Below are 26,037 nucleotides of genomic sequence, written 5' to 3' on the forward strand. Positions count from 1 at the left end.
TGAGCCCGTCTCCCGCGGGACGGAGCAGGCCCAAGCCGACAGGCGGCCTCTCTCTAACAACATCTGTCTATCTGCTCTGAAGCCCCACTCACAGGCTCGTACTGGAGCCCCCAGGGCCCAGGTCGGTGCCTATGGGGGGGGCTGGGGGGGCGCCTGGTCCTGGAGCAAACTGGACAAGATCAAAGGAAGGACTCACACTCCCGACTCCTGTCCGGTTCCAGGCTAACTTGTCTAAAAGGCACGTTCCATTTTTGGAGACTCAGCAACTCCCTTGCTTTCCTCTACCTCCAAGACAACCCCCGGCCCCCATCTCCTGCTTTTTGCCTTTCATGCCTCTGTTGATATGTTTCCCTGCCCTGGGGCAAAGTTCTCTCCCCTCATTGTATGTCCCCATGATCTCCAGCCTTCAAGGGCCAGCAAAAACATCACCTCCTCAGTGAAGTCCTCCTGGGTTTTTCCCAGTGCTGAAGAACATGACTTCTTTCCCTTAATTCCCGAAGCATTTCATAGCATTTACCGTTGTTGGTATTTGCAGCCATGAGCTAGCCACTGGGCTCGAATGTGAGCTGGGGGATGAAGAACGGCCCGTTCTCACGCAGCTCTCTGCGTCCCGCAAAGGGCATTCACGCACAGCGTTGCCCTGACCCTCCCCACGAGCCCTTGGACTAGGTTGGCTGTCACCTCCATGTTACAGATGCGGAAACCCAGCTCAGGGAGGGTGCGCCACTCCTTGCCACGGTCCCACAGGCAGGAAGGGATGACCAAGGGGCAGACGGGGTCTTTCCCTTCTGGTCCTTTGTGTCCCCCCGCCTCACCCGCGGTGCTGCAGGACACAGGCTGGCTCTACAGACTTGGGCGGCGCAGAGCCCGTAACGAGGCCGCTCTGAGCAGTAAGGAGAGATTTGGGCCATCGCTGCATCAAACAGCAGGACAGTCCCAACAGTTTCCGTGTATTTTGTCATATACCGGTCCCCCCGCCCCCTCTGTTTTTCCCTCCTTCTCAGGGGCAAGAAGAAAATGAAACAAGCTCTAAGACTTTGCAGTTTATGAATGAAATATTCAAAAAGTATTCTGACAAAGAGTAGAGGGGGGCCCAACTGGTGTGGCTCAGTGGTTGAGCGTTGACCTATGAACCTGGAGGTCGCAGTTTGATTCCCGGTCCCGGCACGTGCCCGGGGTGCGGGCTCGATCCCAGTGCAGGGTGTGCAGGAGGCAGCCGATCAATGACTCTCATCACTGATGTTTCTCTCTCTCTCCCTCTCCCTTCCTCTCTCTGAAATCAATAAAGACATATTAAAAAACAACAACAACAACAGTAGAGGGGACTACAGAGAAAGGCTGCTGGTCACTAGGGAGGAAGATGGTTCATTTTTACTCTTTGGCTCTCTCCAAATTCCCTACGAGCCAGAAACACATTTATCGGGGAGGAAAGACAAGCCTGGATAAAAAGCCGAGCCTGATGCCGAGACCGCTCTCGGGCTAGCGGCCCGCAGGCCGGCGGGAGTGGCCCCAAGTTCCTCCTTTGGATGAGCTTTGCAAACAGCTTCACGGGGCGGAAGAGCACTGGGGCTTCTTGTTTTCAAAAAAGCTGAGAGGTTGTTTTTATGACAGCTCTTAAAATAAGATTTCATGCACAAAGTAAAACATTTAAATAGTTCACAAAACCTAAAGGGAAAAACAGAAGTCTCACATCCCACCAGCCCCTGTTCAAGCTCCTTCCAGAAAACGCTTCAGTATGACTCAGCAGCGGGGTGCGTGACCTTTAACATGCATTTTCAAAGATCACGCGACACGGTCCCCAAACCCGGCCTCGCTACCTAATGATCTGGGCGACCCCCTTGTACCAGCGTGAGGTCCATTTCATTCTATTTATTGGCTACGGCTGGTTTATTGAACGGATGTATCAGAATATTACCAATCTCTGGATATTTAGGTGGTTTCTAGTTTTTTTGTTCTGGAAAAAAAAAATGCTGCAACCTATATCCCTGTCCGTGAATCTTTACGTTCTTTTGTGAGAACACCAGTGGGGCGTGTTTCCAACAGGCGAACGGCTGAGTCTGAGCTGCTGTGCTTGGTGATTTTGACAGATACGGCTGAACCCTCTAAAAAGATCACCGAAATCTGCACTCCCCACAGCAGCGTGGAGGCCTTTCCCCAAACTCTTACCAACATCACTACCATCGATCCCTGTTTTCAGCCCGAAATATATAAAGTGTTTTCCAACCAATGTCCCCCAAATCAATCTTCCTATCCCCCAAGCTGTAGTAAAATTAAATTGGCTGAACTGGGATCTTCCAAACTTAACTGGGCAATTTTTTAAAATACATTTTTTTAAGAGCATGACTCAGAAGAGAGACAGGGGAGGGAGGGAGAGACTGATAGAGTCAGTAGGCAGCCCGTAATTAGGGGGAGATCCTGCGAGGTGAGGTAAGTTTCCTATTCCTCACCACAGGTTAGTTTGCGTTTTCTAGAACTTCATGCAGTGGAGTCGCACCGCGTGTTCTGGCCCGGCCTCCGCCCTCGGCGCGCCTGCGTGAGACCCAGCGGGCGGCTGTGCGCATCAGCCGCTCTCCTCGGCTCCGGCCTGGGGACGGTCCCCGTTCTATTTACCCGCTCGCTGCACCTGACGGATGCCGGGCCTGTCGCCAGCCTGTGCCCGTTGCACATAAAGCTGCTATAACGTTGGCAGATCGGTGTTTGGCGGACACAGGCTTGCGTTTTCCTTAGGGGAACGCTCGGGCGCATGGCTAGGCCACACGGGGCGTGCATGCACGTACACTCTTCGCATTTTAAGAAACCAACAAATCCGTTTTCCAAAGTGGTTGTACCATAGGGCATGCTCTGAAAACCACTGGGCTTTCAGAAAAGCAGGATGAGTCACGACGCTGTGTTATGAAAAGGAAACCCACAGGTTAGGGTCGAGTCGCTGAAGGAGAGTTTTCTTCTAGAACCTGGGGTGTGGCGCTGGACACGACAGGTAAGAACGGCACCGCCCGCTCAGGCACAGACCCTGCCCTGGAGGGACCCAGCTGCCGGCCCCTTGGTCTTCCGGGCGTCTGGGTTTTACAGAGACTCCAACTCGTGGAAATAACAGCGGAGGCCGACTCCAGCCAGCTGAGGCCCTGCGCCTCAGGCCGCTCGCTACCTTTCCTTTGTAAACGAGCCTGGGACTCCCCTTTCCTGCTGGAGTCGGGGTCCAGGGAAAATAGGGCCCGTCACCCTCCTCTGAGCTTGTAAACTGAGCGTGCAGGTAGGCGCTGGGCGCCGGGGCCCTGCAGGAGAGGAACCCCAGCTTCCACGTCCCTGCCACCTGGTTACCCAGAGTCCCTTCCCCTGCGGAATCTGGGCCAGGGCACTCCCGGGTCACTGCAGTCCTGTGACCTTCAGGTTGATAAAATGGGGGGAGGGGAATTCAGCAGAGAAGGGAGGCAGGAGAAAGGGGGCTAAGGAGCTAAGGGGAACAGGGCGAGCTGGGATGCTGAGCCAGGGCTCAGAGGCAGGGCTCCTCTCGGCTGCGCCAGCAGCCCCGGTGACGCTGGAATCTGGGATACCTGATGGCTTAACGTGGACCCAACCCTTGCTTGAGACTTTTTTTCATGGGAAACACAGGTGTAACATTTAGCCTCCGTCCCCAGGTGTGCATCGCTGCTCGTTGACAAGCCCTCGCTGACTTTTGCCTTCCCTCTAGAAGCAAGCTGGCCTCCGACCCACCATGACACCCACAGAATTCACAGTGAGTACGGCTCCTGCAGTGCACTCTGGTCTTGCCTTTTTTGGGGGTGTGGGGAAGAATCCGCCGTGGGGGGAGGATGTCTCTGCAAGGTTTCCTGGGGTAAGATCGCTGCTAGCAGCGCCCCACAGAGATGGCTGATAGCCGGTGCAAAGGGCTTTGCAAACAGGAAGAGCCAGGAGCCCCTTTGGGGTGTGTTGTGAAGACGGAGGAAAAGGCTATTTTAGATTTTAGCTCTCCCCTCCCTCCCTCCCTCCCTCCCTCCCTCCCTCCCTCCCTCCCTCCCTCCCTCCCTCCCTCCCTCCCTCCCTCCCTCCCTCCCTCCTTCCTGGCTCAAGGGCTCATGTCTCAGGGTCCTGATCACCGGCCCTTATTTCCACTTCCCCTAGCAGGGGTTCTAGGCTGGCTCTGGGACAGGAACCCACCAAAACTGTAAGGAGGGGTGTGTGTGTGCACATGCACGCATTTGTTGTGTGGGTGTGCATATGTGTGAGTGTGCATTGTGAGGGTGTGTGAATGTGCGAGTACATATGTGCACGTGAGTGTGAGTGTAGGCGTGTTTGTGGATATGTGAGTGTATGCATGAATTGTGTGTGCTTGTGTGTGTGTCTGTGTGTGTGTGTGTGCTTGTGAGGACCAGCGTCCTGGGAGTTTGCCCTGTACAACTGCACAGGGCCCTGTACTTAGAAGTGCCACTTGCTTGATTTAATGATCTGCTGTCTTGAAATTCTTAACGAATTTTGAACAAGGGACCCTGAGAATGACATAGTCTGTCCTGGTGCTCCTGTATGTGCATGTGTGTGAGTGCGTGAGAGTGTGTACATGTGGATGTGTGTGCATGTGTGAATGTGTGTATGTGCATTTGTGTGAGAGTGTGTGAATATGGATGTGTGTGTATGTGCATGTGTGAGAGGCACGGATGTGTGTGTATGTGGATGTGTGTGCATGTGTGAGCGTGCACGAATGTGTGGATGTGTGTGCATGTGTGCATGCATGTGTGTGCATGTGTGAGTGCACGAATGTGTATGTGGGTGTGTGTGCATGTGAATGTGTGCATGTGTACATGTGAGTGTGTGCATGTGTGTGCATGTGTGTGTGTGTGCATGTGTGAGTGTGTGTGTGCATGTGTGAGTGTGTGTGTGTATGCAGTTGGTGCTGCTGGAGCAGAGGACCCATCATTTTCAGAAGACCTAGAGGGATCTGGACCCAGACAAGCCTCCGAGGACCTTTTTGGGGAGGCCAGAGTAGAGAAGGGACAGTCAGAAGCATTCAGAGCGTGAAGAAAGTTAGTGCCCATCGTGGTCCCGAGGGGTCCTACCCCAGCAGAGCGCCTGCGCGTGTCCTGCAGTTGCTCCCTGGCGTGCGCCCTCCCACGCGAGCAGGAGCCACGTCTGCCTTACGCGCCTCTGCAGCTGCAGCTTCAGCGCGTACAGAGGACCTGCCGTAGCGCAGGCGCTCAGGAAACACTGTTGAGTAAACAAGTCTGCTATGATCCGCGCAGACGCTCTGAGTCCCTATGAACCTCCAAAAGGTTGTCCTTGACCTGATGCCGTCCGGCGTCTCCTTGCAGAGCCCCGACCCTGGTCTGCCCGATGACTTCAGCTATGACTCCACGTCTTCCATGGACGACTACGCGAACTTCAACTTCACGGACCTCTTCTGTCAGAAGAGCAACGTCAGGCAGTTTGCGAGCCACTTCCTGCCGCCCTTGTACTGGCTCGTGTTCCTCGTGGGCTCCGTGGGCAACAGCCTGGTCATCCTCGTCTACTGGTACTGCACCCGGGTGAAGACCATGACCGACACGTTCCTGCTGAACCTGGCAATCGCCGACCTCCTCTTCCTCGCCACGCTTCCCTTCTGGGCCATCGCCGCCGCCGACCAGTGGCGATTCCAGACCTTCATGTGCAAGGCGGTGAACAGCATGTACAAGATGAACTTCTACAGCTGCGTGCTGCTGATCATGTGCATCAGCGTGGACAGGTACATCGCCATCGCCCGCGCCATGCGCGCGCAGACCTGGAGGCAGAGGAGGCTGCTGTACAGCAAGATGGTCTGCGTCGCCGTCTGGGTGGTGGCCGCCGCTCTCTGCGTCCCGGAGATCCTCTACAGCCAAGTCAAGGAGGAGGCCAACGCCACCATCTGCGCCATGGTGTACCCTCGCGACGACAGCACCAGACTGAAGTCGGTGGTCTTGACCCTGAAGGTGATCCTGGGCTTCTTCCTGCCCTTTGTGGTCATGGCCTGCTGCTACACCATCATCATCCACACGCTGACCCAAGCCAAGAAGTCCTCCAAGCACAGGGCCCTGAAGGTGACCGTCACCGTCCTTACCGTCTTCGTCCTCTCTCAGTTCCCCTACAACTGCATCCTGCTGGTGCAGACCATCGACGCCTACGCCGTGTTCATCTCGAGCTGTGCCGTTTCCACCCACCTGGACATCTGCTTCCAGGTCACGCAAACCATTGCCTTTTTCCACAGTTGCCTGAACCCCGTGCTCTACGTTTTTGTGGGCGAGAGGTTCCGCCGGGATCTTGTGAAAACCCTGAAGAACCTGGGCTGCATCAGCCGGGCTCAGTGGGTCTCCTTTACAAGGAGAGAGGGCAGCTTGAAGCTGTCGTCGATGTTGCTGGAGACGACCTCGGGAGCTCTCTCCTTCTGAGGGACCTTCTTTCTCGCTGAGGTGGAAGTGACAATAAATACAGACACAGCTTCCCCACCCACGGGACCAGAGGGACACCAAAGAAGAGAAAGGAAGCGAGAAAGAGGAAAGTCAGAAAGGAATGAATTGGAACATTATTAGCCTGAGTCAGAATTCGCCAAGGCAGAGTTTCCAGAAACTCCCTGGCAGTCCCAGGATGTTGACTGGCTCCTGGCGGCGATGCCTGTGACTTTCGAAGGACTGATCGGCAGCGCTGCAGACTAGCCTGGCCGCCCTCGGCCCCAGCGTGGCCCTCTGACCTCTGGAGGTCACAGTGCTCTCAGCTCTGCAGCCACCCCTTCCGAAGGAAACAGAAGCACTGGCCACTGTATACAGTCCACGGAAGCACAAGGTTTCATGAGAACTCTCACCTCTGGGGAGTTTCTGTCCTGGTTTTGAGGCTGATGCCTGTGCCAGGTCTTAGAGATTCTTAATCTAGAATCTTTCCAACCTCAGGTCTAGTTTCCCTCTGGTCTCCTCGATCTGTTCTGGGCCAGGGAGGGTCTTTGTGCCTGTTTTGAAACTATCTGCAGGACTGGTCGGTGGGCCCCAGGGCAACCGACCATCCCAGCAAGCCACCCGGATTCTGTAGGCTCCCAGCCCATCCCTGTGTCCTGCTGGAGCTTCTGCGATTCCACACCTGCCCGCGGGCTGACGCGGGCGAGGATTCGGCTCGTCCACGGGGGTCGTGGAAGCGGTCTTCTCAGCCTGGTGGGAGAACCGGCCCTGGCTCGGCTGTGGGCTCGCTCTGCCGAGTGGCTTTTGTGATGATCCACTGGCTCCCTCTACAGTGGGTTGGCCCATGGCCTGCTGGTTGCTGAGGCTGCAGGAAGGACGTTTGCCTCCATGCTTCTACTTTGTTACTGCACAGTGAGTGCTAACGTGTTTAAAAGCTTTCAACTTAGAGATTAGCCTGAATATAATTTTTTTTTTCTGCTTTGTGTCTTTCTTTTAGCTATTTGGCAAGTTTATCACATTTGCAATCATTTCGTATATTAGAAAAGTGCTTAAAAATTTTTAAAAATTTACTTTTCCATTACAGTTGACATACAATATTATATTAGTTTTAGGTATACTAGAAAAGTAATTTTTAATGTATATTTAAAAATCTGTTACCGGTCACTTTCTTCACCCTCTCTCTGTATTTTAAATATGTACGATTACAGGGAAAATAGCCATATGAAGAGTGTGAAGAGGAAGGAAATAAAATCTCCAAAATACTGGAAACCGTCTTGGATGGGCTGCTTTTCTCTCCTCTGGTCTTTTAGAATTGTCATTCAGGCCTACAGAACACTCATTCACTCATTCAGCAAACATTTGTATATACACCGTGAACCTTTCTACTCACTGAGGTCATAATGGGAATACAACAGCTCTTTCCTTCAGGATCCTTACATCCTAGCAATGTGGAAAAGCCACATGCCACGTGGACTCAGAGATGGGAGAATGGTGTGAGGGGCTCTGCCAGGTGATACCCCGTGGCTGGTGAACTTGTGTGGCTTGTCAACTGGTTTGCAGGGAGTTCCCAGGACAAGCCGCTCACATGGGAGCCTCCTTGGGTGAGCCCTTGGACACTCAGCTTGGTGTGTGTTCCCGATCTGGTATATGAGCCAAACACACTTGCCCCCCACACAGTGCCTTGTATGTAATAGACACAATATGTTAAACTAATAAATTTGTTAAAATTTAAAATTAGTCATTTGTCAAATCTGTATGCCAGTATCAGACATCAGCTGCCAGGAAACTTTGAAAAATATAAAGATTGACAACCTTGAGCAATGGTACATTACGTCCTTAGGGGAGTAACGCTGTCCTCTTGCCTACAGGCCGCCTGCGAGGAGAGGGCTGTCCATGGAGCGCCGGCTAGAGCGGGCTGGACACAGTGCCTCCCATGGCCTGGTGAGTGGCCCAGACCGCTGCGGGCCAGCTCCTGAGAGAGGCGTGTGCTTCTAAGCTCTTCCATCGGCCCATAGCGGTTGTTACAAATAGTCCTGCAACCAGCCCCAGTGAAGGGGCGTTTCCAAGATGGGCTTTAGTACACAGCGAAGGCTGCCATTAAGGGTGAGACTTTTGGACTCTTCCGGTGGCTTTCTGATATAATCAATGAAAAGCGTCACGCGTGTTCTGTGTTTGTAATCTTTGAGCAAGTGTGCTTGGTTTTCCAAGTCTGAGTTGGCCTCATATGTTGGAGCTTAACATAGAGTCTAGGTCAGTGCCCGGGCAAAATCACCCTCTGCCTGCCCTCCCACTCCGGGCATAGCAATTTCTGGTTTATGGAAAACTTATAAAAAATCATCAGATAATCTATGTTCCGGTGAAATGAGAATGGTTTAGAGAAAATCACGCCCACAGCCACCTCGGCAGGAGCAGCAGGAATAGCATCTTCTCTAAATGGTTCAGACTTCCCGTTCCCTGCGCCCTGGTTTCCTGCGCACAGCTGGCTGACTTAGGGCAAGAGCCTATTAAACGACGGGCTGATCTTCCTCTTTTTTGTCTTTTTCCCTCGAAGACCAATGGGCCTTTTTTTGGGTCTCAGGCACCTTTTGGCAATCTGACAAAACCGATAGCCCCCTTCTCAGAGTGTTTTAAAATGAAAAAAAGGATTACAAAGGAAACAATTATATTGAAGTATAATCCTCTAACTATTAAAACAAATTTATGAACTAGTAATACATGTGCCTCTTTGTTGGGGCATTAAATGAAATCTACCAGCAGGTCTAATGTCAGCCTTCATTTCTGAGTGGAGATGAGCATAAATGATATGTTGAGAGCCTGCAACAGTTGTCACATAACATGGAAATATCTGTCATTTCCACTGGTGACAAAGTCACAGGTCTTGCTAATACATACTAGTGTGACCTATTGTCTACATTCATAACTGAGACCTAAGTTTCAGTTAGAAGTCAGGCGAAAGATGCCATTCCCCCTCATCCAAGTTCAGAGCTTCTGGGTTCTATGTATGGACCAGCTTAGAAACCCACGTTTAAGCTGATCGCCAACCTATACCCATTGGTACCAAACTCATATTTTTTCCTCTGATTCTTAAATTTTGGACGTGAATGGAACTATTTTGGGATTTGGGAGAAGGGATTTTTTTCCATTTACAAGCGATCTGCCAGTTAGCAACATGCCTCTTGAATATAAATACAAGCCATAAAAAAACTGTGGTTGTGAAAAGATTTTACCTGTGAAAGAGTTTCGCACCAGGGGATTTGTTTAGAAATGTCTTCCTCTCCGAGAATGAAGTTTCCATCACTGCATCCCACTGGCCAGGCCAATGCATTGAGGCAGAAGTCCAGGTTCCAAGATTGAAGGGTCGCTGGTAGAGTTAAATTAGGAAAAAGGCCCATTAGCTCATTTAACCCCCTTTCCTCAAGTTCTAACCAAAGTGAAGGCACAGCAGCCATCCTCAAGGACCTTCTCGATGTGGTCCACAGGTGACCTCCACCTGCATCACCTGGCAGACTTGTGAATGAGCCAGATCTCATGTTCCAGGGTTGACATGGGTGGTGACCATGACTCTGCATTTTAATAGGCCACCAAGTAACCAAAATAAGAGAACTTCCTTCCAAGAAACTCTTTGGTACTTGCTTTATATTTACTGACACTAAGTGAACAGCTTGACTCTGGAGCAAAACAGCCCTGGGCCAGTCTTGGGCTGACCTGGTAGCCTGACATCTGAATCTTGGTAGCCCAGGAGGCTCTGGGCCTGATCCAAGATGGATCCTGGTCCCCCCATCCCACTTCCACAACTCAAGGTCTCAACATACGGTGGTCCTCTTTCTGGGAACACCCAGCCAATCTGTGGGGGCCCTGCTGGTGGACAGTGCTATCTTTACAAAGACTCCTGGTTCCACGCATGGCCCTTGTCTCTGGTGCCAAGGCCCCTTGGGAGGAGCGATGGTGCGGTCCCTCCCCAGCGCCTTTCTGCGGAGGCATGCAAGGCCTCGAAGCCAGCTTGGGTCCCAGGAACAAGCGGGTTATCTCTCCCACATGTGCAGGCGCGGCCTTTGGTGCCTGGTAAATGGTCCGGGTCTCGATTTCACTAACACGCCGCCTCCACGGGACGGGGTAGCTGGCTCTGGCCCACCGGCGGCGCCCTTGGCCCTCGGCTCCTTTCTCCCAATGGGAAAGGCTGCTTCCCTCCGCTCAGCTGGCCTGTGGCCCAGCCCTCCCTGCTCATCCCCTCTCCTCACCCCTTCTTTGCTCTCCCCCCCCCCCCCCGCTTCTCCCACACCCACCGGGGAGCGCACAGCGCCTGCCCCACTGACCTGGTGGAGCATTAGGCTCCGGGAGTGGTTCCCTTCTTCCGTGGCTCAGTCGGGCTCCTTGGGAGCAGAAAGCTGGGAGGCCCTCCCGAGACCACTTTTCTCGGGGTTCCGTGGAGCCACAGGCCCCAAGCCAAACGCGCTCAGGAAGCGAGCCTGCCTTTCGGGAAGGGCTCACGCACCTCAGGCCTGGCGAGGCCTGGCCCGCTTGGCTCCCTTTGGGCTAAGACCATTCATTCCAGGCCCCAAATGGGGCTGCGACTCTGAGACACCCGCACGGGCCAGGAGGCGGGAGGAAACCGCACGGGTTTCGGCCCCCCCGGACTCGGCGGGCGCGGGAGGAGACGCGTCACGGCCCGAGGTTGGCCATCGGCTCCTGCTCGGCTGCACCACCCTCCAGGAGCCCGCGGGTGGGCGTGGGAAAAAGGCTGACCTTTCTTTCAACCCTAACCCACTTAGAAGGGCTTTCGTAACAGCTGTGCCCTCCTCCTGGCTCTTCACAACTTCGGCTTCAGCTGCTCCCTCAAAAAAAGTCTGTTTTCTCATCTGGGGGGACAGGCTTCACTGCCTGTTTGCTTTTCAGAGGTGTGTGGGTGGCGAGCGCCTCTCACCAGATTTTTTCCCACGCATCTTCAAACCGAAAGGGCTGACCCTGACGACAGGGTCCTTCTGAGTCACCTGGGGCATCGCCACATCCTCCAGCACCAAGGGACCCACGTGGCCTGAAGAGGCGGGGTCCCTGCAAGTGCTGTGGCACGGGTTGGGCCAGGAGCCTGGGATCAAGCCCGGGGCTTGGGAAACCTGGAGCAGACTTAGGTCATCGTGGGCTGCTCAGTGGTTTAGCAGGTGGGGAGGGGCGACGGGGATTCTGACACAGAGGCCTCCAGGTCCCAGCCCCAGCACGCACATCTGTCTCAGTTCTCATTCCAGCCCCCAGCCTGCAAGGCCACCAAGACTCTGGAGGGACTGTTCCATTAACAAAGAAACCCTTCTCTGTGCTGCTTTGGGCGCTTGGACAAACCAGGCTTCCATTACTTCAAACTGGTCGCGGGACAGTGTGAGGCTTGGTTTGAGGGCATCGTTAGTAAGAGGGGGCACAGGCGGAGGCCTCAGTGATTGCACAGCTCACCTGCCTCCTGCCTCCTGCAGGCTTGCCCTGGGCCCTTCTTTGCCACGGGGATTCCAGGAGATTCTGTTCCTGGCCAAGTTGGCCAATGGGATTGCTGAGGGCCCAGAGCTGACCAAGGCTTCGGCGCCGACCAGTGTCCCTAGGAATTCAGTGACTGTGGCTCACTCTGGCGCCCAGCACAGTGCTCGATGCTGAGGGTGGGCGGAAGGCGGGGCATGGAGAGGAACAAAGCCGGGGAGAACGCAGATGCAGGAGCTTGGTCCCGAGTAACCGATTAAAGGAGAGGCCACGTGAGAATCTGGTTGGGGGGGGCCGCGAGGTGTTCCGAGGCACAGGGAGCTCAAGGGCAGGGGCTCTGGCGTCCCAGATGGGGAGTGTGAGGTGCAAATGGACAGCCGAGCCTGACCTCAGCCACACTGGTCCAGGGCTGACTGGGACACACCACTCCGGGCCTGACCCAGCCAGGGCCGTGTAAGCTGCGGTGGGAGCCCGGTCTCCTCCCTCTGCCAGCTGCCCAGCCTGGCAGTCTTGCCCAGCTTTGTGCCATACACACGTGGACTAATCGTGGTTTCAAGCCATCCACGACCTTCCCCCCGGCCCCACTGTTCTGGTCAGATGTCTGGTTTGCTCAGTGCCGAGCACCACAGAGGGGCCGCGGGGTTGAGCTGAGGCAGCTCGCCTGGTGCGGGGTGCTGGGCCGGAACGGGGCGCGGGCTCGGCAGGTCTGAACGCCCGCCCAGAGGAGACGGGAGGCATCCAGACGTCAGGCCGTGCGGCGGCTTCTGAGCGTAGCTCCCAATAGGGCGGCTCAACTTGACTTTGGTCTGGGTAGCTTCACGACGTGCCTTATGTCCTGACAGAAAGAAAGATGACTCCACTCTCAATGTCAGTATTTATTTAAATCCTGAGGTTAAAAATACATTTCCAAATGGTGCAGCAGTCGCTATAAAGAAATGTTTGGGGATACAAAAGCTTCTCACCCCTACCGTGGGGTGGGGTGTTGGCATTTGATGTGCTTCTGGCTAATTCTTTGGCAGGTAAAGAACCAGGTTCCCAGACCCACTATCCCTCCCATAAGGCGTGAGGGCTGAGGACTGGTCCATGAAAGTGCGATTCCAGTCAGAGGCCCAGCAGCTGAGGCCCGGGGATTGCTATGCAGCCACCGAAGGCAGGAGTGTCTCTGGGTAACGTCACCAGGCTCAACGGAAGCCTTTTGATCAGAAATGCCTCCCCAGCTTTAATGATATGCTTCATTATTTTAAAAAGTGATTAACAGGGGAGTGGCTTCATTCAGTCTTTCCCATTTCCTTGAATCACAATGAAATGAGAAAAACTTGCCCAAGGTTCCACTATAGTGCCTCTGGGCGACTCACCAGGTAGACGGCTGACTCAGGGGTCGCTGTGAGGGGTGATCCTTGGCTCTGAGCGCCACAAACGGCTTCTCTGCTGTAATTTTCAACACCCTGAGCGGAGGATGGGATTCTCACATGGGGTTACTAATGCAGACTTCAAAAAGCCAAAGTCCTGTGAAAGTGCACCAGTGGACATCTAACTGGCAAGCTAGCTCACAGGCTAAGGTTTCATCTGGGGGGCTTCCTTTCATGTGAGCCTGGAATGGTTTCGCCACCTTAGGTGGTGGGTGACAATGGACAAGTTTGGAAAATCCTACCCCTCATTTTTGAATTGTCACGTGACTTTTCCCTTCTACTTCCCAAGCCCCATGGGGATTTTCTGCCCCATATTCCTGCTTGAGAATTTGTCTGCTTTTGGACCAGTCAGCCTGGAGTGCAGTGGGCTCCAGAGGCCACGCTTGATCCCACAACCGCTTCCCTGCTGTGGGCGAGTGTGCCCGACACAGGCCATGCTCTCAGGGAGCTTGATCAGTGGTGGCTTCCGAGGCTGTGGTGGACAAGACAGCCAGTATCAGTACAAAACAAGTGACTGCCATTCAGAGCTAGGCCATCAAGGGCTGTTGGCTTTTTTTTTCCTTTAGTGATCTGGGATGCCAAGGATGTTTCCTCTTTATGGATTTCTAGTGTCATTTCATCTACTGCCTGGGCTATCACCTTCGATAGGTATTCACTGCCATTTGCATTTTTAAAAAGCACCCCAACCCTAAAGCCTCAGTAAAGTTGGGAACTAGTTAAAATAATAAAGCTGACTACACAAGCTCCACTTCAATAGGCCAGCATAGTTTCCAGCTGCAGAGTGCACAGCAAACCCAGCAAAGTAACAACGGACAGGAGTCCATCCGGCACAAAAAATATGCTACAGATGCAGGATGTGACAGCCGGGGGTTGGGCAGTCCTCCAAACACAGCAAAGGCCCTTTTGCACAACTGCAATCAACACTCCAGGGGTGCTCACCACAAGGGGCCCAGGCTCCCCAGGAGGGGTGGGTCTGGGTTGAAGAAGAAAGTGGTTTTTTAAAGCTGCAGGACCCCGGTCAGATGGAAAGTCCAAGGCCTTTCCCAGGAAACACATCAGCTACTCACTAGATATTGGTTCTAGCTGCAGATGGTGGTGACACTAGTGGACGGCCATCAGCTAGGCCAGTCTCCATGGGATCCTGGGAAAGCTCACAAGAGCCCAGACTGCTTGGGGTTCTCTTCTGTTCGTTTCTTCCATGTAGTGAACCGGCTACTTGCTATTATTTCCTAGAGGGTGGGGCGATTGGAAGGCAGAATACTGTGCTCTAAAGACAAGCCTGTGAGGACAAGCATGTGGCTCTGAAGTCCCTGGGGGCCTGGTTGTGTTTTTTTGGTGCTGACCACCATCAGGGCCTTGGCCAGTAGGAAATGCTAGAGACTCTGATGGCTACAAGGTCCAGCTTTTCTCTGGAAGGTTCCGGTCGCCATTCCTCACGCCCCACTTAAACTAATCAGAAGTGCCCAAGCCTCATTAGAATGAGGGGTCTGAGTCCATGTGAAAGCCATTTCCTCCTACTCGTCCCCAGGGTAGGGCTCTACTGGGGCACAGTGCATGTGGGGTCGGTGCTGGATCTAGCCGGGGGGCCCTGACGCAGTCTCAAGCTCTCAAAACCAGTCAGACCAGGCTTATGGATGACAAAGTGAAGCCTTGAGGCGCTATGACGACCTGGTCACAAGGCTAGCGGGAGGGCTGCCCGGGCCAGCACTCAGAGCTCCTACACCCTGGCCAGTGCTCTCCCTCATCGCTGGTGACTGTGGGCTGCTTTGGCAGAGGCTCTGCTCACCCGGAAGGACCAGGGCCCTGCCACAGGCGCTGGCCTCTGAACAGGCACGAGGAGGCCATCGAAGGTGAGCTTTCTGAAGTGGGAGAAGGGAAGGGCCAGCGAACAGGAAAAGGAAACACCTGCCCCCAGGGGAGGCGGCTCCTGGGCCTCAGGTCCAGGCTGAGCAGCAGGAAGCAGGCACGTGGGGTACCGGGGAAGCTGGTGGGTGGGAGGAGAGAACAAAAGGTGAACAAAGAGCAGATTCGTGAGTTATGCTGCTTACACCTGAGTTACCACAGACCTAAAAGGTCCGTTTCTGAAAGTAGTTCTCATCCAGGGTATGATCATTAGTAAATGTATCTGCAGGTGATGCAGAAGCTCCTGTTTATATAAACAAAGGCCATCAGCTGAGAAGTGGGACCTAAAGGCCAAGCACAATCCTGCTTTCCGGTTGTGGGACGAACACTGGCCATTGTTTGGGCTTTAGCCATCTGTACGCAGGTGGCTACCACAGGCCCTGAGTGTAGTGGGTTCTGTTCCCTGGATTATCTTCAGTTCTGATTCTTAGGGTGAGATTTCAAGCAGCTGAGAGGCCTGGGTGAGGGAAGGGCTCTGCTTGTGGACAGAATTGCCCAGGACAAAGGTGCAGTTGGAGGTGCCTCTGAAATTGCTGTGTTTGGGGCAACCTCAAACTTACTGGGGCAGAAAAGGACAGGAACATGTTGGGAAGAGGCTGGCTGAGATCTTGGGAGGGCCCCTGGGAGCCCTATCATGATGACCCTGCGAAGTTCCTTCCTGGGATCCAAGGGCCTCACAGGGTCTGGCAAGGGCATCCGGCTCATGGTCTCTCAGGATGCCTGGGCCAGGCTGGGGAGAGCAGGCGACTCTCTCCAGGGGCAGTAGTCAGTATCACCTCTGGCCTGTGAAACTCCACAGGAGGCTTGGAACCACTGTGCCCTCAGGAGCACTTAACCCTTTGGCAGAGTATCCCTTCAGGTGTGGGGACCGTTAGGTCCCTTACCAATGGAAATGTTGCTTGAGCCCCTGGAAGCCAGGGGGCTGAGAGCTGGTGCTGAGCTGAGCACACTGCCTGGAACAGTGAGGTTTGAGGAGCAGGGGGTCGCTGGAGTTGCATAGCTGATCAGCCTTGGAGCGGCTGGGTTGTTGTTTGTTTTAGTTTTAGTGTTTTATGTGACAGGTGAGATAAGTAGTGTTTTCGTGGGTGAAGTGAAGCTACTAAAATCCAGATGCTGAGGCTACAGGAAATCACTTCCATCGTAGATCACAGGCCGGTCAACTGCCAAGTGATAAAATACTTTTTTGGAGACAAACCTGAGGAAACAGAAATGGAAACAGAGGGTGTTACCCTGCGAGCCAAGAGGCCCAGGCTTTGGTGTGGGTGCTGGATGGCAGAGAGAACCCTTTGGGGAGACCTCTCTGCTCAGAAGCCTGGGCCCCTCACCCCATATTTCCTGTCTGTCCAGCTGAGTTCTCTTTCTGCAAAGAATGAGGGTGCCCTAGGACATCAGCATTGAGTTTCCTGGGGCTTGGGTGCAGAAGCACCCATTTGGTCCCATACTGTGCACCACTCCCCCTTTCCTTGCTGCTCTGAAAAGGCCCAGGGGCCTTGAGAACTTGGTGGTCTGTACTTCACAGTGGGAGCAGGGAGTGGATGGAGCAGGCGTTGAGAGGTCAGGTGAGGATGGATTTCATTCTGATGGCACCTGAATCTGTTCTGCCATCCACCTTTGGAAATGGACTCAACAGGCAAAGGCCAGAGTTTGTCACAGTAGCTAAAAACAAGTGGATTAATAAGGGTGCCCATGTGGGGAGATGCGGCCACTAGTTTGGGTGCCACTCAGAAAAGATGTGGCTGGGTGCTGATCAGGCAGGTCTCCTAAGAGGCAGCCCCAATTAAGGGCTTATGCTGAAGCCAGAAGACATCAAAGAGACAGGTGCCAGTAACCTTAAGCTCCCCTGTCTGGTGTCTCCATGAGCCCTGGCTTATGGTAGATGCTCATCCCATGTTGGTCCTTTCTCCCACTTTCTTGGCTGCCCCTCCAGCCTTATCTCCCTACATTCCCACCCTCCCGCCCCCAAGCCCTACATTCCTGGACCTGACCTGGTGCTTTGGTCCAGTGCTGCCCAGAGAGGGCACATGACGCTCCTGTTCCCCGACGGGAAGGGCCAGGGGCTTCGTCTCACAGCTCCAGTTCTGCTTATTTCCAGCTTTAGCCTTCATTCTTTTACTCTTCTCTCATTCATCGATCTGTCCACCTACCCATCCATTGACCCACCCACCTAATGAAACTTCCACTGTATTTACTGAGCCTTTCTCTGGCCTGGACACCAGACAGAGGCAGGAGAGCAAGCTGGCTGATTCCAGAGTCTGGAGGTAGGCTACCTGTGTTCAAATCTGGCTCAGTCACTAGCTGTGTGACTTGGGAGTGTCACTCGTTTACCCCTCTGGCTGTTAGTCCCTTAGCAGTAACATGAGGAGAAAGATGGTCCCCAGTACATAGAGATGCTGTGGAGCCTGAGTCCGTACGTGTGGAGGGCTGAGAACGCACCCATGTAGTAAGACTGTAAGTATCAGCTCGTGTGTTATAAAATTGACAACACACTGGAATACCATAGTATAAGGGTCTAAAATCAGTAACTATTAATAAATTAATAACCAAGTAATCTATTTTTAATGTCCACCTCTGCTCTTGGGACAGGTGGCAGGGGCTGAGCTCGAGAGGAGGCCCCTACCTGGAAAAGGTGTTGTCGAAGATGAGCATGTAGATGCCTGGGGTGCGGACCTTGAGCTGGCCCTGGATGTTCTCCTTGTGGGAATTGCATCGGGTCGTGGGAATGAGGACCTGGGAGGAAAAGCAAATAGAAAAACCATCACAGAGGCTGAAAGGGCCCCATGGATCCTCTGGGAAGACCCTTTACTTTGCACGAGGAAACAGGCCCTGGGAGGCTGAATGTCCTGAGGTCAGAGCTGAGCAAGGCTGGGGCTGGGATCAGCCCCTAGGAGGTGGGTGCCTCTCACATGCCGGGGGTTTGTTGATAACTTGTAGTAGGGGTACGTATGAGTTTCATCCAGAATCATGAACTGGTCAACACCCCAAAGGAATGGACCCCAGCCTCCTCTGACCGTGGCCAGTGGCAGAAACCCCACTATCTGCAGAAGCAGTCCCTTTCTGGCTTTAGGAAGCTGGGGCTTATTCTAGATGAAATCCATCTGTCTGGCTGTTTCCTGTTGGCCCCAGCTTTACACAAAACAACATTTTTCAAGAGACTGGACATTAGGCAATGAAGAATAGTAGTCTCTGAGAGAAGGGGGTGAGCCAGCCAACTGCCTTAGCTTACTGCTTTGAGAGAAAAAGGAAATCACCACCAGACTGGAAGATGCTATAGAAACAGAAAACACACAGGAAGGTGCTATACTCAAACCTTATCAATAATCACACGAAATGTAAACAGTCCAAACATCCCAATTCAAAGGCATAGATTATCCAGTTGGATAAAAGCAAGACCCAACCCCATCATACCTACAAGAAATGCAATTTAAATGTAAAGATACAAGTAGGTTAAAAGTGTAAGGATATTAAAAGATGTACCATGCCAGCACTAGTCAAAAGAAAGCTGGATTGAATATATTAATACCATAGTAGAGACTATATCAAAGAATACGCCAGGGATAATTTTATAATGATAGAGGTGTCGATTCATCAGGACATAACAATCCTACACATCTATGCTCCTGATGACAGAGCTTCAACACACATGAAGCAAAAAGTGGTAGAATGAAAAGGAGAAATAAAATAAATTCACAATTACAGCTGGATATTTCAATATCTCGATAATCGAGGGAATAGACATACAGGAACTCAATGAAGAAATAGGCCCTAGACAGTGTGGCTCAGTGGGTTGGAGCAATGTCCTGAACACCAAAAGGTTGTGGGTTTGATCCTTGGTCGCAGCATGTATGGGAGGCAACTGATCAACGTTTCTCTTTTACATTGCTCTCTCTCTCTCACCCCCTTCCCCTCTCTCTAGGACCAATAAAAATGTGATTTTCTTTCTTTTTTAAAAATAAGGAAATAGAAGACTTAAAGAACACTGTCAACTAACTTGATCTAATTGATAATTACAGAACACTCCACCCAACAACAGCAGAATACACATTCTTTTCAAGTGCACTTGGAGCATTTACCAGGTAGACGAGATTCTACTAGGCTGTTAAAAAACAACAACTTACATTTAAATAGATTCAAGTTATACAAAGTGTGTTTTCTGACAATGGAATTAAATTAAGAAATAAATAGCAGATCTCTGCAAAATCCCCAAATATTTGGAAACTAAATCACATACTTCTAAACAACATGAGTCAAAGAGAAATCAAAAGGGAGATCCCAAAGGCATGGGAGGGAGAGAGAGAGTGCACAGAGTGCGTTCCTGACATCACAGTATATTCGCTCAGGCTGGAAGCTGCTGGTGGTGAGGTATAGGATGGGCCCAAGGTCAGCCTGGAGGGGACAAAGATGGCCTGTGAGGGGGTCACGTAGGGGAGGTCCCCAAGACAGATGCTGAGGATGTGTGCTAGAAAGAGGTTCCCCAGGCTGACATCTGTTTGGACACCTTAGGCAGAAATAACCTCTGCCTACGGCTGGCTGGTGACAGTGGGCCTTTGAAGGCAGAAGTGCACCTGAGCACCTAACTCACAAACCCAGTAGACGGGCTTCTTCTGCCCCCTGGTGTCCACGGTGGGAAAGACAATGGTGGTCATAACCCCCAGGAGGCCCCTGGAAGCCAGAGATGAGGACAGCTTCTCCAGGTCCCCAAGCTCCTGGTTCCTGGTAGGGAACACACAGGTGCCCCAAAGCCATGAGGATTGGACAGGTGAGTGACTGAGCAAGGGGAGAGACCCACGGCTCAGCCACATGTGGGCAGGTGGAACAGCAAAGACCGGGACACTTTAGTCCCCTCTCTCCTTCCCTCCCGGCCACAAACACCCACCAGAGTCTAATCTGGGCACATGCAATGCTAGGCGCTTGGTGGGCCTTGGGAACAGGAGGGTGAACAGCAAAGGTGCTGCCATGAGTTCTTGGCTGTGCAGCAAGGTCAGGGCAGAGCTGATAAGAGCACCGGTTTCACTGCTGCTCAACTAACCACCTCGCCCAATCACTCTGCACCTGCTTCCTTATCTGCAAACCAGACAAAGACCTGCCCCACAGAATGAGGTGCCACCCTCCCCCTGCACAGTTGGCAGGTGACCCTGAGTCCACTCTCAGACCATAGCCCCAGGACCTCCCAGCTGGGGCTTTGCAACCTCTTAGGAAAGAAGGGTAGGTAGGTAGGTGGCGTGGTTGTCAGCCCCCGAAAGGACAAGTGGGCAGAGAAGTGTTCAGATAAGAATGAACATGGGACTCAAATAAACAAGGCCAACTCAGGGAGGCTAGAATAACATTTTAGGAGTGAATCTGAAAAGCACAGAAATGACGAAGCAATCCCTACAATGAGCAGGGCAGGGATGGCGGGAGAGCGAAGCCAGATGGATGTTCCTCCACGTGGATGCCAGCACAGGAGCAGTGGCCTGCTCTGTGCCCATCGAGCCCGGCCTGGAGTGCCCTCAGCTTGGGGGCCTTTCCTGAGCCCCTCATGGCACCTCAAATTGCTCTTCTCTTTCCTGATTCTTTTCATTTTGGAAAATGGAGATTTGGGCAACCATATTAAGGCCTGGGATCCACCCTAAGCTCCTGCTGAGTGTGTCTGAATGTCTCACCATTCCCTCCACTCAGTGATTCAACTGGAACTCGGTTTCTACCCAAACCAGTTCTCATCCATTGTCCCCTGCACCCTCTCCTTGTGAAGGTGCAGGCATTGATTCCGACCCTCTTCCTGACCCCGCACTCAATCAGCCACCGTGGGTCCTGTTCACCTGCCTGTATTCCTGATTACACCCCAACCTCTACACTCTGACTTCCTCCCCTTGATCCAGCCCAGTGGTTCTCAACCTTGGCTGCTCTATGGAATCACCTAGGGATGTTTGTGTGCCCCAACACCCCGAGATTCTCATTTAGTGGTCTGGGGTGTGGCCCCAGCAGTGGGTTTAAAAACCTCCCCAGGTGTTTCTAATGTGCAGCCCAGGTTGAGAACTATGGTCCAGGCCATCGTCAATATTCCAAGCTTAGGATGTCTTAGGAGTTTATGAATTGGTATCTGGCATCAAGATTTCATGCCCAACCAACCCAAGTGACACAGTGGCTATGTTTTTGAGGTGAGATGTTGAACACCCTAAGCTAATAACCAGAAGCAGAGATCTTGGGAGATGGTGATCTCCCCACAGTGACCCATTCTTGGTCAGGATGGCTGTTAAAAAAATAATCCTTAAACTGAGCCATATGTCTATATTCCTCAAAGTTTCAACTACTGATCTGAAGGTCAGACCGAAGCTGTCTGACAACAGAGTGACCTTCAGACATTTCAAGATTGCTTTCCTGAGCTTCTAGGTCTTTCCTTCCTCAAGGACAAACCTGGGTGCTTTGCCTGCTGTGTGATGCAGCCCAGAGGGCTCTCCTACCCAGGTTTCTCTTGGCGTCCCTCTCAGAGCTGGGCCCCAGAACATCTCAAGAAAGGCCTGACCAACAGAAGGCAGACCACCACTGCCCTGCTGTAGGGAGGGCTTGGCCAGGTGTCCCGATGTGTGAGCAAGTGTCCGCTGTCAGGGAGCTACACTTACCTTACACTGATCCAGTGGTGTGTCCTCTGCCTCCTGGAAGACCACGCTGAAGGAGATGCTCTTGGGGTCGGAGGAGAAGACCCAGCTGATGGTGAGGCCTGCCTCGGCCACGGTGATGGGGATGAGGCTGTAGGTACCAGACCTCACGAACAGCTCCCTGTTGCCTTCCCCGAAGTTGGTGATCTCTTCCACTGTGAAAGGTAATTTTATCCTAAAAAAGCAAATGCAGAAAGGGACCTGATCAAAGTGGGCAAACTGGTTTGGCGGTAATGAACTCCTTTAGCATTCTGTTGTCTGGGAAGCTCTTTATTTCTCCTTCAATTTTAAATGCTAGCCTTGCTGGATAAAGTAGTCTTGGCTGTAGATCCTTGTTTTTCATCACTTTGAATATTTTGTATCCAACCCTTCTAGCCTGAAATTTTTCTATTGAGAAATCAACTTTTCTATTGAGAAGTCTTATGGGAGCTCCCCTGTAGGTAACTAACTGCCTTTCTCTTGCTGCTTTTAAGATTCTCTCTTTGTCTTTAACTGCTGCCATTTTAATTATGATGTGTCTTGGTGTGGGCTTCTTTGGATTCATCTTGTGTTTCCTGGACTTGTGTTTCTTTTTCCTTCACCAGGTTAGGGACGTTTTCAGCCATTATTTCTTCAAATAGGTTTCTCAATCCCTTCCTTTCTCTCTTTTCCTTCTGGTACTCCTATAAGATGGATATTCTTAAGCTTCACGTTATACCAAAATTTCTTTAAAGTATCCTCATGTTTAAAAGAGTTCTTTTTCTTTTTTCTGCTACCCTGTCTTCTAAACTGCTAAGTCAGTCCTCTGCTTCACCTGACCTATGGTTTATTTCCTACCCTGTATTCTTCATTTCTGACTTTCTAAAAATGGTTTCTCTGTCCTTTTTCATGATGTTAAAATTCTCACTAAGTTTCTTGAGCATCTTTATAACCATTGTTTTGAACTCTGTATCTGGTAGATTGCTTGCTTCCATTCCATTTGGCTCTTTTTCTGGAGATTTCTCCTGTTCTTTCATTTGGGGTATGTTTCTTTGTCTCCTAATGTTGGCTACCCTTTTGTATTTGCTTCTGTATATTAGGTAAATCTATCTCTCCCAGTCTTCATAGAGCAGCCTTATGTAGTAGGTGTGACCCGGTGTCACTGTCTCCTTGATCACTGGAGCTGGGTGCTCTAGGAATGTCCCTTGTGTGGGTTATGTTAGCCCTCCTGTTTTAATTGAGTCTTAATTCCTATTTGCCTGTTTATGCATGGGCCAACCCTCAGGCTGGCTAACTGTGAGGACTGACCCTGATCACAGTGTACAAGATGCTATACAGCAGCTGGCCACATGAAATGAAATTCACCTCAGCAGGGTCTGGTGCCTGCCGAGATATCCCTTTGGATGTGCTGCTTGTGAAGGTAACTGGATCCTGCTCTGATGTTTTCTGAAGCTTGCCACTAGGTTCTGGTGCCTCTTGGGAGGGACTCTGGTGCAAGTCAATGTCAGATGCTACCTGTGACTGGCCCTGGGCAATCTGTTTGGAGCTACAAAACAATCCATCGTTTGTGGCTGCCTCTGCTGGGCCTGAATGTGTGTAGGAAGGACTCAATTGTGCACTAACGCTGGCTTTCACCAGCACTGAGCTTGGGGGCAGGTCAGCAAAAGATGCAGGGCACTCTGAGATTTGCTTCTACCTTGCAGCTGCCTGTTACACTCAGTCACTAAAAAAGCCTCTGGCGGTACTTGAGTTGCAAGATGTAGGTTCTCAGTGGGTGGAGTTCACCAGATTGATATAGGTTCAAACTTGATGTCAGTGCTGGGTCTGAGGCCACTCACTAAAAGTCCCAGGGTATAATAAGACTAGCTGCCACCTGCTGGGTGCCTGCAGACCTTTGTGGTGGGGCAGAGTTTTAGGGAGTCATCAGAGTGAGGCCTGCAGATTTTATCAGGCCCAAATAAACTAAGATTTGGCTGTGTGAAGTGAGGGCTCTGCACCGGTTGGGCGTGAGAGGAAAAAATGGACCCCATCTTAGAGCCACACAACCCAGTCTGTCGCAAATTCTGCCTCTCATGTGAGGGGGAGGCGCTGGTCAGGCTTGGGGAAGGAGTGGCCTCCACCCCAGAGCCACACAACTCAGTCACTGACACTCCCTGAGTCTGCCCCGACCTCTACACTCAGGGCCCAGGCAGCTGACTCCTCTATAGGATGTGACTTCTGCTGTGTAGGGCATCAGGGAGTCTGGAGGGTGGGGCTATTGTATTTTCCAAGACTGATGCTGTATGGAGAGGAGTACTCCACCCAAGAGAGCATCTACAATGTGAGAGACTCAGGACAGAGACCCTGGTGGCTGTTCCTTGAGCTCTCTCTCTGGAGCCACAAACCCCAGTCTCTCCTCACAGAACTTGAGTCCCTCTGCCTTCTCTTCTCTGGAGCCCAGGGTGAGTATCTATGAACGAGATTTTATGTGCTGGACCTTTAAGAGGGCACCTTAGTTTCAAGCAGAATCCTGTGTCTCCTTGGTGGACAGAATCCCCATTGATTTTCACAGCAAGATATTATGTGGGTGCCTCTTTCCCAGCTCTGGTACTCTGGGCTTGGGAGCCTGGTGCAAGGTTGAGAGCCTTGCTCCTTAGGGGTCAATCTTGGCAGCTGAGATATCCCTCTGGAATATTAGCCTCACTCATGGGTATGGGCCAGCCCTTTTGGAGTCTCAGCCCTTCCTACCAGTCTCAATGTGGCTTCTTCTATAAATCCTTGGCTATAAGACTGTTCTGCTAGTCTTCAGTTGATTATTCAGGTAAGGTGTTCTATATTTTAGTTTAATTCCAGTTTGGTCCTGGGAGGAGGTGAGTGCAATTTCTACCTACTCCACCACCGTCTTGTCTTCCCCCTCCCCTGACACTCTTTAATGCAGGGCTGGTATGATGGCCTTGCGGAGAAAGGCTTCTTGGGGCTGTGTTCCTGGTTCTCTCATGAGGTGGGTAAGAGCCTCCTCCAGAAGTTTGAAGGGTTTAGTGACAGTGAGTTCCTTGCTTGCAGGGCCCTCTGTAGGACCCAGATGTGATGTGAAGAGTGGGGTGTGGAGCCAGAGTGACCTGGGTTCTGGTGCCTGCCTCACTTCTTACTGCTGCAGGGCTGACCCTCTCTTAAGCCTCAGTCTCCTCATATGCAAACAGAGACAACCATGCCTGCTTCCTGACTGGTGTGGAGATGACATGAGAGGATGAACTTGACGTTAATGGGGAAGTCTCCCTGATGCTGCCTGTCTTGACTGAGTGGCGCCCCCTCCTGTGTCAAGCAACTCCAGAAGCAGCACGTTAGCTCGGGGCTGCAACACAGGAGTGTTGTGGGGTAGGGCCAGTCTCATCTCCTCAACTGTGCCTTTCCTGGAGAAAACAACTTACTGACCTCTTTAATACAAAGTTGGAAACTAAAGCTCAGAGAGGTTAGGCAACCTGCCCAAGACTGAGCAGCAAGTGGTGGTGCTAAGAGTTCGGCCTACCTCCAAAGCTGGGGGATGGATGGAAACTCTCCCCAAAGCTATGCCAATGAGAAGACTAATCAATGATTAAAAAACCCAAATGCTCTAAAAAGAACAGTTCTGCTCTGAGTCATTCACCTTTGTGAAAATTTAATTCCATGAAACATTTTTCCATGTATTAAGTTTTATTTCTAATTATAGTACAAAAGGCCTTTTCTAATATTTACATTTTTCAGAGAATCTGAGAGTAGGTAGGGAAGTTCACCATGGAAAAGAGGTCTTTCTTGTAACATGAAATGTTACATTATGTGCAGTCACTTACTGACAGAACACCGCACCAAGGCTGGGTCATCTTATAATTTATGTTCCAGAATTCTCCCATTGCACTGTTATTGGGATTGTACTTTTAGTCATTTTAACCTTTCTAGACACTATATGTTCGGTAAAGGACAATACCCAGTCTCCCAAAAGGAGATGCTCAAAAAGACAAATCCAGGGTTTGCTATCTCTGCTCAAATATAATCTTCAATAAAAGTCTACTGTCCACAGGACTCACATCATAAATGTAAATTCTACTGGTCTCCATACTCTGCCCTCGACCCTCCATAGTCATGCTCCACGTGGCAACCAGAGTGATCCTTTTTCAGATGTAAATTAGATTGTCACTCTTCTGTTCCAAACCTAATATGGGGGCTCCCATTTCCCTCAGACTAAAAACCAAAGTCCTTACAATGGCCAACAAGGTCTGATGTGATGTGAACGACCCTCTCTGACTAGGTAGGTCTCCTTCGCTCTCTCTGCTTCAGCCA

At 51.8% G+C, this 26,037-nt stretch overlaps 2 protein-coding genes across 4 annotated transcripts in view; one reads left to right on the forward strand and one right to left on the reverse strand.

Annotated features, from left to right (window-relative positions):
* Positions 1–3,712: 3,712 nt before the first annotated feature.
* On the forward strand, positions 3,713–6,389 carry CCR9 (C-C motif chemokine receptor 9; the record flags this gene model as incomplete). The annotated part of the gene is made up of 2 exons (XM_081159945.1): positions 3,713–3,733; positions 5,301–6,389. 2 exons carry the CDS (start codon positions 3,713–3,715, stop codon positions 6,387–6,389), a joined length of 1,110 nt encoding a protein of 369 aa, XP_081016071.1.
* Positions 6,390–12,705: 6,316 nt separating this feature from the next.
* FYCO1 (FYVE and coiled-coil domain autophagy adaptor 1) overlaps positions 12,706–26,037 on the reverse strand; it is a 64,127-nt gene continuing 50,795 nt past the window's right edge. For all 3 annotated transcript variants that reach the window (XM_081160168.1, XM_081160170.1, XM_081160169.1), the window contains exons 16-18: positions 21,751–21,961; positions 17,772–17,881; positions 12,706–16,349 (exon numbers count right to left, since the gene is read on the reverse strand). In XM_081160168.1, coding sequence (XP_081016294.1) covers positions 16,274–16,349; positions 17,772–17,881; positions 21,751–21,961 — 397 coding nt within the window. In that variant the 3' untranslated portion in view covers positions 12,706–16,273. The remainder of the gene's footprint in view (positions 16,350–17,771; positions 17,882–21,750; positions 21,962–26,037) is intronic.

Source organism: Miniopterus schreibersii, assembly GCF_964146895.1.
Source record: "Miniopterus schreibersii genome assembly, chromosome: 15".
Lineage (NCBI taxonomy): Eukaryota > Metazoa > Chordata > Mammalia > Chiroptera > Miniopteridae > Miniopterus > Miniopterus schreibersii.